Below are 12,301 nucleotides of genomic sequence, written 5' to 3' on the forward strand. Positions count from 1 at the left end.
TAGTGTGCCTTGTTTACCACGTTTGGGCATGAGTCATCACAATGGAATGCAGGGCATCAACCAATAGGCATGCAGCTTTCCTCTATTCTTCTTGCTGATTGGCTGTTGGGATTTAACTTGATTAACACCTGCACAGAGCATTCCACCTGCACAGAGCATTTCTTGCTGATTGGCTGTTGGGGATTTAACTTGATTTAACACCTGCACAGAGCATTTCCATACTGACAGTATGTCTGTATTCAAGTGTTTTGGTAGGTATTTCAAGCTTTCCTGCTCCAGCATTGGAATGCGGGGCATGGACGTTTTTTTTTATTTTGAAAATCAACAGTTTGCATTATGCAATTAAAAATCCTAACCAATAAAGTAGGGAATAGCTATCCAACTGTTGTTTTAGTTGTATTTTACTTCATATTATAGTTATATCAATGTAAATCATTGTTTTCCCTTGTGTTTCTCATTCTTTCCCTGCCATGTCGTAAAATGTGGTGAACCCATCGCTGTATTTGCTCCAAAGCAAATATTGGCCTTTCTAGTTTGCTATCAGATTTCTTTACCAGGGAATGTTAAAGTATGAACTGTAGATGTTACAAAAAATCACCCTGTATTACCAGCAGCAGAAATAAAAATGTGTCAAATCTTCTCTTGATCCATGAATAAATCACCTGAATCCTCTCTCAGCACCGTACACCTTTACTGTCTCCAGTGTACTGTTTCAGTGAAAACATTTTTACCTGAGTGTCCTTCCTTGATAAACACATCAAAGACTTGTTTTGACACCTCAACTCATCTCTGTCACAAACCAACACCCGAAAGTAACTCAACATTTTTAGAAATCCTTTGACATCTTTCATCTGGCTGATCCGCAGACAATCGAATCGGTTGATGTCAGGAGATGAGCATCCCTCCCAAGACGGAAGGACTGCTGTAAGGTATTGATTGGAATATGAGAGTGGAGCTTTTAAGTTCCAAACAGCAAGACAAACGGGACAGACCATTAACAGTGGCAGGGGTGCCATTTGTGTGAAACATGGTCCTGGGAACCATAAATGGTGCCTAATTGCACTGACCCTGTTTTGTGTAGCACACAGAAAATTTTCAAAACGTTTTCTATTCATCTTCACATGAAAGACGTATGTAATTGCTCTCCGCAGATGGACCTACATAATTGCTGACCTAAAAAATCAAAGTCTTGGACATTTGTCAACGTACTTTGAGGTGTCAGTAAATGATTTCATGGGATTTGCTTCCTTGATTAAAATTCATGAGCGAGGCACAGTGTGGCCAAAGTTATTGACCCACTCCCTAAGTGACTTATCAATATTTGCTCACATGCCAACCTAGTAGAACACACCAAAAAGACACTTATCATTTTCAAAGAGTTCAAGGAATTTGTACGTAACTCTATACAACTTTACATGACAAAACAGAGATTATGGTACTGCAGGGAATTTTCACTCATTTCATTGCAGCTATAATGTTACCTGTGCCCTGTCAATCCATGGAACTATAGAAGCATCAACATGTAACTTGTTGTCTCAAAAATATACAAGATCATTACAGTATTAGACAATAGTGTTGAAGTAGAACTTCTCTGCAGATGTTGAGTCTGACTCTTTTATATTCATAGTAGGAAGTGCTTCACCCTGAAGTATTGCACACAGAGGAACAGAAACTAGCTCTGCACGTCTTGGTGAGAAGGCTCAAGGGTACAGGAAGGCAGGGTGCCAGAAGCGCTAGCCAGTCACCATTTTATATAACCAGGGGATTTCTTGAACACGACATTCTGACTATTCTCCAAATTCAAATTGAATTCCAGCTCTTTCCAACATCTATTCTTGGAACATCATGCCATGACGAATCAAAAATGCTTGTGCGCAGCTACATTTCGAAAGCAAGGGTGCCAACAGACGTCTGCAGGGCTTGACACAGAGCCAAGAGACATCACAATACATCAAATACAGATTCTGAATTATTTTTTCTCAGTGCACGTCACATGGCTTGACCCCAATATTTTTTGCAGTCTATTCTGGGTCGACAACAGAAGTCTACTACTTTTGAAAGCATTTGCAGTGCTTTGATCGAAACTTTGTCTCCAACTGTATCAACTTGGGGGTTCAATGCAATATTGAGCTTGTTTCAATTTCAACCAGTACCAAAATGCTACCTGAAAGTAGCATTGGTTGCTTGCCAAGAAGATGCCAAACAGCAAAGAATTAACAATCAGGAAATTTTTGAAGGCTGAAAACCAGATAGGTGAGAAAACCAACCTTGTCCTTCTTGAGGTAATCTATACAGAATTGCGGACAATCAGCCATTAAATTAATGTGTATGTCATACAATGTATTTCCACCAGTTTATATTCAGACAGTATAAATGGCATATCACTTCTGGGTTGTTCTCTGATGGCTTATTAATAATCTTCACATTGCCAAACTTTCAAGTTTTTTCTTGAATCTGTGGGTGTGAGAACCCTAGACATTTTGCCATGGTGCTGACCTGCCTTCCACGGAGATTCTGAAGGCTGAAAACCAGATATGAAACTGACCTTGTCCTTGTCAAGGTCGTCTATAAGGAATGCGCAGGTGTCCTGCCACTTGGCCGTAGCCAGGGTCTGCTGAGTCACCTCCTTCTGTTCCCCCAACTTCAGCACACACCACCTGGTCTCCTCCATAAATACTATAATGGGGAAATGAATTGTTGCACGATATATAAAAGCAACAGTTACTCAATGACAAGCAACTGGCCACTCCAGTTGCTAGAGTACTAATAGCTTGACTAGAATAGTGTTATAGAATGAACATGTCCATTTTCCTCAGACCATGAAATTTGATATCTTATCAACGGAATAAAACTGTGTTGTAAAATCTGTATCAGACAAGTGTCAACTGAATTGTTTCTTTTGACATGGTGGTAATACTTAGTGTCTTCACAGCAGTGCAAAAATTCTTTCCTTATCGTCTGCACAATATACTAGTCATTAAAGTTTCACCATGTAAGTGGTACTTTGCTACACACTAATAGATGATGTTAACAGCTCATTTTGTGAAGAACCGCATTTTTGAGACCCCAGGCAGTGCATTTTTCTAATTAAGTCCACAACTCACTGATGGCCAAAACATTAGCCTATAGGCAAATCCAGAAATGGAATAGAGGGAAGCAGCAATTAACAGGTTAAAATTGGATTTGTCCAAGATTCCGCACTAAGATGTCCATTTTTTGTTTGTTTTTAAAATCCAGATACGATCTCCAACGAAGTTTTCATTTTTTGTAATTTCTCTTTGGTCCCCTTGTTGCTACATGATTCTTTTCATTTTTGAAAAAAGAAAAAGTTTTAGAAAAGAAGGTGATGACGAACCTTGAGCAAACTCATTCAGCTTGGGAGGGACGCTGCTCAAGGTCACTGCAAGGACACCCTTGGCTGAAATAAAAGAATGAAATTAGATTATGTCATTTTTCTGTCAGCAAAAAGTACACTGCTCAACTATACTTGTTGAGCAAGTAATTAAATCTGGAAGTGGACAGAGATTTATTAGTTTTATCAACTTGGAGATGTTCCATTTGTGACATGATGCAACTCGCCACCAAAGGATTGTAAAATTAAGTTCTTTTAATTAATATATATGATAAACAGGCCTGCATCTTAGACTGTTGTAGGAGCTACCCAGATGTTTTGAAGATTAAAATCAATCATTTTTCATTCCTTCAGGAAGTAATGAGATGATAAATTCTTTAATTAACACAAAAAAATGACAGTACAATCTTTATTATTACTAGTATGTATATGTTACAAAATGCAATTGCCTTCCAACAGTAAAAATTTTGTATTTCCCCTAGGAAATTGAGATACTTTTGTCTTATCATGGAGTTTGGACAAGTACATCTGGTAAAATTACAGTGAGAAACTCTTTAAACACATCTTTACAAGACAGAGATATCTCTTCTTCCAAGTCTTCCTTTGTCAGTCCCAGTGAGATAGAGACCATGAACAACTATCATATCTATGATTGTGATTTAATATTCACCATTTTGTACAACGACAAAACAAAGTGTGCCAAAAATGAAAGAAATACAACACAACTGGCAAAGGAAGACAAGGTGGGTGACACAGTCGCCTTCACACAGCAAAGAAAACAAAACAACAGATTTCATGCACTTGATTTCATGACTACATGTAGTGTCACTTAGTGTATTCAAGGAAAGAAACCACCAAATAACTAGAGCAGACTTTGTAGTAAATGTAGAAAAACACAAATACGAAAATCACACCATTTACAAACAAAATGTACCATGTACGTGACCAGCACATCAGCAGAACATCTCTTTTAATGAAATAATTAGGTCTTATTTGCTTTTTTAAGGATGGCATTCCATCTATAGTTTTCAAATGTTGCATCATAAAGATATCGTCTGCAACAGGCAAAATTCTGATGCAAAAACCTTGAAAAAACAGGGTCTTGCACAGGTGTAGGATGCTCTGCCCGAAATGCTTAATATACGACTACGGCAACATAAAAAGATGTGAGATTTACCGGCCAAAACCCCATCTTCACATGTCTGTAAGAACTAAAAAGATTTCATCCATCTCTGATTATAGTCTGTAGTACACTCTGTTCTCACACAGGTTTATGAAAGATTTAGAGTGGCCCAGTCAGTGATTTGATTAGAAATGGCATTGGGGTGAGCAGACGTCAAGACCAATCTTCCTGTTTGTTCCAGCTGACACAGGAAATGAACTACATTGTAGTCTATAAAAATCATTATAATGGTAGTCTATGACTACTTCTGCCACTTCTCTGAAGGTTTGAGTAAATACAAATTGATGATAAGAGTATGTACATGTACGTATAGATAATTGGTATCAAATTCTGTACAAGGTATTGCCAATTGAAGACATGTTTGAATATTTCATCACCTCGAAAGTGTAGAATTGATTCTACCATCTATAGATTTGAAGCTAAACCTAGTTTTTAAGTTACAATAGAGGGCATGGAATGAAATGTAATTGAATCTTGCAGATTCAGCCTCCAGGCTGCAAAAAGTTTTCAATTCGTCAGTGAACCAGTTATAATCCTCATCATATGTAGGAAGTAACAATTTGAATTGGGAGGGAAAGATATGAAATAAGAATTGACAAGATCATGATTATGGGATTATGGGAATTTGGTCTGCCATGCACATGATTGTGTGTTACATGAGATAGGTGAAGTTGAAAGGATGCCAATTGGTCCTTTTCATTGCAAAGCATGGAATTGTGTATTTGGAACGATGGCAAATATAATTTTTCTTTCAAAAGTAGTGATGGAAGAAAGTCCTAATATTTGACCTTGGTGGTCCACATCCTATCTTGCACATTGATCAAGGACAAAACATTGTAAGGGTGGAACTAGGGGTGACTTTTGAAAACACCACAAAAACATTTAATACAACAAATAGATACCTTGGTTTTCTGCTGGACTGATCATGCTATCATGATATGGAAATGTATGTTCTGAAACAATGAAGATGAATTAAAATTGAACAGAAAACAAATCATATTTTGAAGCCATGCACAACAACATGCGAGTGCACTTCAAAATGGACTTTGTGATACAATACTGGAATTCTCCAAGCCTGAGTATGTATGACGTACAATGCACAGAAATGAGAAAACCATGTAAACAAACTAAATATATTTCATCCATACCATGGTGTGCAGTGAAATATAATGATGCCTGCTGATTATCAGATGTTTACTTGCTAAGATCTTTTTATAGACCCTGGTTGTCATTGATATCATCTGTTTGGTAGCGTTGATACTGAGGAGAACAGCCTTTTGCTAAAGCATGTAAGTAGTATAACATAGGTCCAAACTGCAAAATATTATTATCAAAATCTAGGTCATCAGAATTGATGGCAATGCAGCGCTCACACACATCTACTGCTATATGCTGGATAGGGCACATTTGTCATTATGATTGAAGTCAGAAGTAAGCCAGTTCTCAGCAGTCTTTCCCTGTCCTAGAGGTCTTAAATATTCAGTGTGTTCCAACTTGAAGTGGTTAGTATATGAAGCTCTAACCCTCCGCACATGTACACACTATATTCCCTGTCCTTGGTGCTGACTGCCTTCCCTTTACATTACCATATAATATTCAGCAGACCACATCAGACAATGACTTTTTCTGTATGATCCAGTTTGTTGTTCAAAATAGGAAAAAAATGAGAATTTTTACTTCAAATATTCAGGTCACATTTTGAAAGACTGGCTTCTTGACTGAAAAATGCATAGATAGTCAATGTTAGTCATCTTATGGATGCATGGCCACAGGTGATGCTGTTAAAGATGAAGTTCTCTTTTAAGTTGCCTGATGAAAATGGATGCCACACGGTCTACCATCTTCCACGCATCGCAAACTCCCTCAGAAGCTGTCTGGCCTTCAATCATCGCGGCTTTACTTTACTATAGAAGAGATAAAAGGTTGTGCCAAGTTATCATAGCTTGGGCACACACAAAAAGAAGTTTTCAGGTAAAAGCTATTACCTTTCTGAATAATATACAGCCTTGCATAACCACAAACAGTGACCCTCAGCTTTGAACCTTTCCGTCTATGGATGAGGATTATCTACGTGCACTGGTTTGTTGCGAGAGGTCACAATATGTCAGAAATACCAAATTACCTGCTATAAAGCTTTTAAGCTCTTGAAAGTGCTTCACACATAGAGGAGGCAGAACGCATAGCCTTTCATATAGCCAGTGGCAGTACATTTGAGGAATAATGACTGTGTTTGCTTTTAAGTTATCAAAGTCTTTAAAAAGTCGTGCTGCATACAAATAGAAAGCTTCATCCCTATGAAAATTTTTACTTCTTGACAGTATTCAAGCTGTCCTACATTTGTACATGTACCTGTTTTTTACTACTTTTTTGTAACTCATTCTTATCTCTACAGCTGCAATAGCTCTCAACTTGCAGAGTAGGCTAATGTCTGGCACTGTTTCAACTGCAAAAGAGTCATCCAAACATCCATCTTGCATGCAAAATTGCCATCATCCTTACAATGAAGATTAATCCACATAGGAACAAGTGGCTGTGAAGAGTCCCACAGCTACTTTAGAAAATGCTTGAAACGCAGTGCCTGGCACATTCAATGCTGTGGAATCTCCCAGGATAACACTTCTAAGTTTAAAAACAGAGTAGAATCTCCCTGCAAGGTGCCATGAAAATGAGCTCTTAAGCTGCAAAAATGTGATGACAGCACTTTACTGTCAATTTCATGGTCATTTCTGACTCAAAGGGTCTGATCCATTTTTATGATTTTTCTACCACCTTTACTGTTAGCTTTTCCAAAGCTTGTGTTGCTTTGCTGGGGTCCCATCTTGACAATAAAGAAACAGTTTATACTTTAAACAGTAAATTCACAAGACATTTATGACTTGTAAAGCATTTTTCTATAGTTAATTATGACAGCTTTAAAGCACTGCAGCAGCATGAGAAAAATGGTTACACATAGGATGAATGCTTTAAATGGTTGCATAGGATATATTGGAGTTTTCTTTCACACAACCAGTAATATTTCTCACATGCTTATATTTCAATGATTATCAGACTTTTTCCTCAGAGCTTCTGACTGGAGTGCTACTTCTTGCTGCTATAAATAGACGATGTTAGTGGTGCCTTTGTACCAATCAAACACAATCCCAAATGTGGCTAAGTTTTGTGTCCCTTCAAAAGCTCTGAGAAAGGTGTCATTGAAAAGTTAGCAGGTGAGAGATATAGTAAGGTTGTGTAAAAGACAACTCCAATACATTCTACCAAGTTGAACCTAATGAAATTAGTTTACGAAATATGTTTGCATGTGTTTCCTCATCAGATGTTACTACTAGTGCTTTCGATGATGCCTCATGTTGCAGCCTAGATATTATATCATAAAGATATTGTAGGAACAAACCTTTGGAGTCTCTACGTGACAGCTCTGGCCTGAACTCTTGGTCAGAATCTGGAGATGCCAACTTGATTTCCATCTTACCAGGGTCCACTAATGCTGTAGGAGAAAAAAGGGTCATGTCCTTCAATCCTAGATTCAGTGGTCTCAACCCAGTTGCTACAAGAAATTCTGCACAAAATAGTGTTTAAAAATTACATGTAGGTAAAGTACTGTACATGTATACTCAATCATTGCCAAGGGATTGTTATGAAGTGTCTCGTGACCTTGAATTTGAGCTTTCATGAAATACAATACAGCTCTAATGAAGTCATACTTCTCTACTACAAGTATGATTGATTCCGAAGATTGATTTCATATAAGTCTGATAAAACAAGGACAGAAAAAGCATTTAACATCTTAAGCATTTTCCCTGCTGCCTAATCCAATTAATCAATAGGGAATTGATAGCTAAATGGATACTTCTGTATGCTAAAGCTTATGTTCATATGACATTTCATATAAGGAATTACCTTATGATTGTAAATCCTGGTATAGGTCATTGTCATTAAATGCACCTAAATAGCTTATAATAGAATGTGTTTTGAATATTAAAAAACTTCAGAATGAATTTACACATAAAATGTCAGATGAAGCAATGCACATGTAACAATAAATAATCGTTGCCAGTGTCTGTATCTGTATAGCCAGTATAACTGCCCTTTGGCATAACATACCCACTTCACAGACCTGTGGCATGGCAGCAGCTGGTTATATTACACTGAAATACCTGTTACGCCTAACCTTTGAACATCTGTTTGCCTTGTTTAAAGCTATCTAGCCATGATGCCCCTACTGTACTTGGTGGCAGTGGCTATATCTGTGTCGATCTGCTTAAAACCATGCACTGATCATACTGTGTGAAGTCAGACACTTGTGATGATTGACAAGAACTGAGACAAACACTAGCCACCACTGTACATTGCCTCCTACACAAACCGCTTTCAACCGCTCTTACCAATAGCTATCCAGGTTACAATATTCTTAACAACCAATATCCCCTACGCCCTACATTTTACATGTCAAACAACTTGTTTCTATGTCCTCCCATCTGGTCATTCCATCTACATGTAATGTTTACTGAACATACCCTTTGAAACATGACATCTGGAAATACTATTATATAATATAACTTTATTATTAACTTTTGATTTTGATATCAATTTTATTTGCTTAGATTTAATTTCAATTTAGTCAAGTTAAATGTATCTATGTGAATGTTTTTGTGATAGCCACCGTATTGTAATCGTCACAATTCAGAATAATCAAAAATATAAAAAAGACTCTCACAGGTGATGAGTCCGTCCATGAGTAGAGAGTGCAGCCATGTCTTCAGCACAGGAACATCCATCAGTTTCACTGCCTTCATCATCCGGATGGAGAACCACACCTCTGGTCTGGAAGGAAAACTCCATTGTTGTTGTTATAATTGTTGTTGTTGTTTTGTTATCCTAAACTGAGGAAAAGTCTGTACTAACAATTGTTGTTGTAGTTGTTGTAACAGTTGTCTTATTATCCTCAACTTAGACAAAGCCTGTTGCTTTTCTTCTAGTAACCTGGGCCACACCAATTTGATTTGTTGGTTCTCGGATTATTTCAGAAAAATATGAAGCGACAGGGCAAAAAAAGTAAAAATGGGTCTAGGCATCCTATGATAGCCCCAAATGATCACAGAAGCTATGAAGTCTACAAACCAGGGCAGTTTATAAATCAAACAATGAATTTTTCTGCACCGTGTTGAGTGGGAAAACTGTAACAACTAGGAACACAAGAACTTTCTTTAACTGTTGGGGCCAAATTATGAGCATTTTGCAGTTTATTTTTCAGAAAAAACATAAATGAAGCAAGCAAATCCGAAAACAACTGATTCAATTGATGTGGCCTTATGGTGCAATACAGCTTTAGCCTGGTTGCTGTCCTCTGTAGATTACTGTCAACACCCTTGCCACTGCTCCGTGCTTAGCCAGTGACAAGGCAGCTAGTGGTAAACTAATGGAGGACAGCAACCAGGCTAACGTGGCCTTGCTACAGATCACACTTATTGCATACCACACTGGGTCACCCTTCACTTCTTGATATTGAGTTAAGGGTTCTTCTACATACATAGGTCTTGAGGCACAAGCCTGAAGCTCCCTCACTAAGAACTGTTGAGCACAGGCGCACTGGTTCCACTATATCCAAAGTTTCACAACACATATATATAACATTAATATCTAGTCCCCAGGGCACACAATTACACTTGATAAGGTACACATACTGGACATAGAGAAGGACTACTTTGTAAGGGGCGTGAAGGAGGCAATTTACATCAGGGCCCATCAACCCTTTCTAAACCATGATGGTGGGAGATTCCGTCTTCCTGCCACTTTTGATGCGCTCCTGACGTCATCACGCTTCCGACTTCCGGAGAGTCAGTGATTGCATCACACATCTGACGAAGGTTGACGAGATTGACCAAAAATTTATGGTGAGTTCCCTTCTTGTGTTGGAACTAAGCTTGAACTTTTCAACTATGGATTCTACCAACACAGATGAGCTTTCATTCGAAGAACTGTTGATATTGTTTTGCTTCAAATTCATGACTTTGTCGTAATGTCTGCATTGACAAACACTCTCTAGTATAGCTGGGTCAGGATATCACTTTTTTTATCTGCTTCTGAAACGTCAAGACTCTCACATTCATATCTATTGATCTGTAGAACATTCAGAAATTGGTAGCATTTCAGGCTACAGGAAATTGGACTTATCCATCATGTTCATAGCTTAGATCTTGGTGAGCCAATCAACAGTTAATATTCTCAAAAGTGAAGCAATCAATTATGCCAACTGACAACACTTTGTAAACTCTGTAGTGTCAAAATCCAGCAGAAGAGTGTGATATAATTTGCATGGTACAGGATATCAAGAAGTAAGCAACGTATTGCCTTTTGTTGGGGCAGGCTCATGAGCAAAATACAGATGAAGCAACAGGAAAATCTTGGAAAGATGATTGGATCCTCTTTGTTTCTGCCACAGGACAGACTGTTCATTGTTTGGCTATTTCATGTAGTGTGATATGTACTATAAAACTACAAATTTCTAATCAATTGAAATAACAGAGTTGCATTATCACTCAGTAAAAAAGGCAAATCTTATTAAAAGTGTTCTTTCGCTTTCCTTGGTGCTGAAATATGAGCTGTTATGAGAAAAGAGAACGGATTCAACAAAAAGTACTTTTGTATGGTCTTCTACAACTAAAAATCTAATAAAGCTAAATACATGTATGAATAAAGTCACCCTACATACAGAACATATATGTATGTGGCAAACTATGTACAGAATGTATGTCAGTGGTAACAATAAAGGTTGTTATATGATAAAGGATGAGCATCTTAGTGATGTTCCATGCTTTAGAAAGCATCAGAATCTTTGTGATGTTCAAACTAAAGTGAATTTTGTTTTGAAATAATTTCATCCAACTACTAGTGATGTACATGTATTGGTCATTACTTCTTGGCAAATCTATCCAGTTTTGACTAGTACATACTTCTCTATGAAGCAGATGGTTGCTCTGGCGATGTGAGGAAACTTGGTCACATTGTCCATGTGCAGCACAAACTGCATCTTTCCAGAGATGTTCAGCTTCTCCACAGCTACATCGATGTTGGCACCCATCCTGAAGCAAAGGGCATGGAGAAATGTCAGTCATTTCTTATGGGGGGGGGCGTATGATTGTATCAACAGCACACTCACTCAGATTTGAACTGCATGAAAAGTGGAATTTACCAAAGTGAAATTTACCAATGATAACAAGGTTGAGTCTAGTAATGGTTGGTTTAGCTCATAACCTATCGCATCTGTAGATTCCCTGTGTGTATCAACTTATTGGTGAATCACATTTTTTGAGGAGTGAGCCCTGCTATCTAACTCAAGGGGTTGTTTTAGTTATGTCCCAGCTAAGTCTGACATTTCAATTTTGGAATAGTTGCCTACACCATAACTACACATCTTAGCATGAACTTAGACTTTTGTCATAATAACTATACCTTGTACATGACAGGTAACTCTTATGCCTAAAACATTACCAGACTGGCATTTATGTTCCTTCATGTTCATTGGTAAATCCCACTTTTCATTCAATGGAAAGAGTCTGTGCATATAATGATTTAAACATATAAGTGTTGCTCTCACACTTTCCATCTTCAAAGACTCATCTCCATGCGGTTTTGCCACAGGCAAACATTCATCTTGCCACAGCAAGAACTTTTTGAAACTTAGCGAGAACATTCATCAACTAGAATCTAATCCCCGCTTCCCGTGTTGCCTTGTTCCTGTGGCTGTGTTTAATTCCTGATGTCTAGTG

General features: G+C 37.9%; 1 protein-coding gene across 1 annotated transcript in view; it reads right to left on the minus strand.

The window, feature by feature from the left end:
* LOC109482769 (tricalbin-3-like) overlaps positions 1–12,301 on the minus strand; it is a 57,975-nt gene that overhangs the window by 2,164 nt on the left and 43,510 nt on the right. The window contains exons 5-9 of the mRNA XM_019785607.1: positions 11,486–11,614; positions 9,250–9,356; positions 7,927–8,019; positions 3,356–3,418; positions 2,546–2,676 (exon numbers count right to left, since the gene is read on the minus strand). Coding sequence (XP_019641166.1) covers positions 2,546–2,676; positions 3,356–3,418; positions 7,927–8,019; positions 9,250–9,356; positions 11,486–11,614 — 523 coding nt within the window. The remainder of the gene's footprint in view (positions 1–2,545; positions 2,677–3,355; positions 3,419–7,926; positions 8,020–9,249; positions 9,357–11,485; positions 11,615–12,301) is intronic.

This window comes from Branchiostoma belcheri, unplaced genomic scaffold (assembly GCF_001625305.1).
Source record: "Branchiostoma belcheri isolate BF01 breed outbred unplaced genomic scaffold, Haploidv18h27 scaffold60, whole genome shotgun sequence".
Classification (NCBI taxonomy): Eukaryota; Metazoa; Chordata; class Leptocardii; order Amphioxiformes; family Branchiostomatidae; genus Branchiostoma; species Branchiostoma belcheri.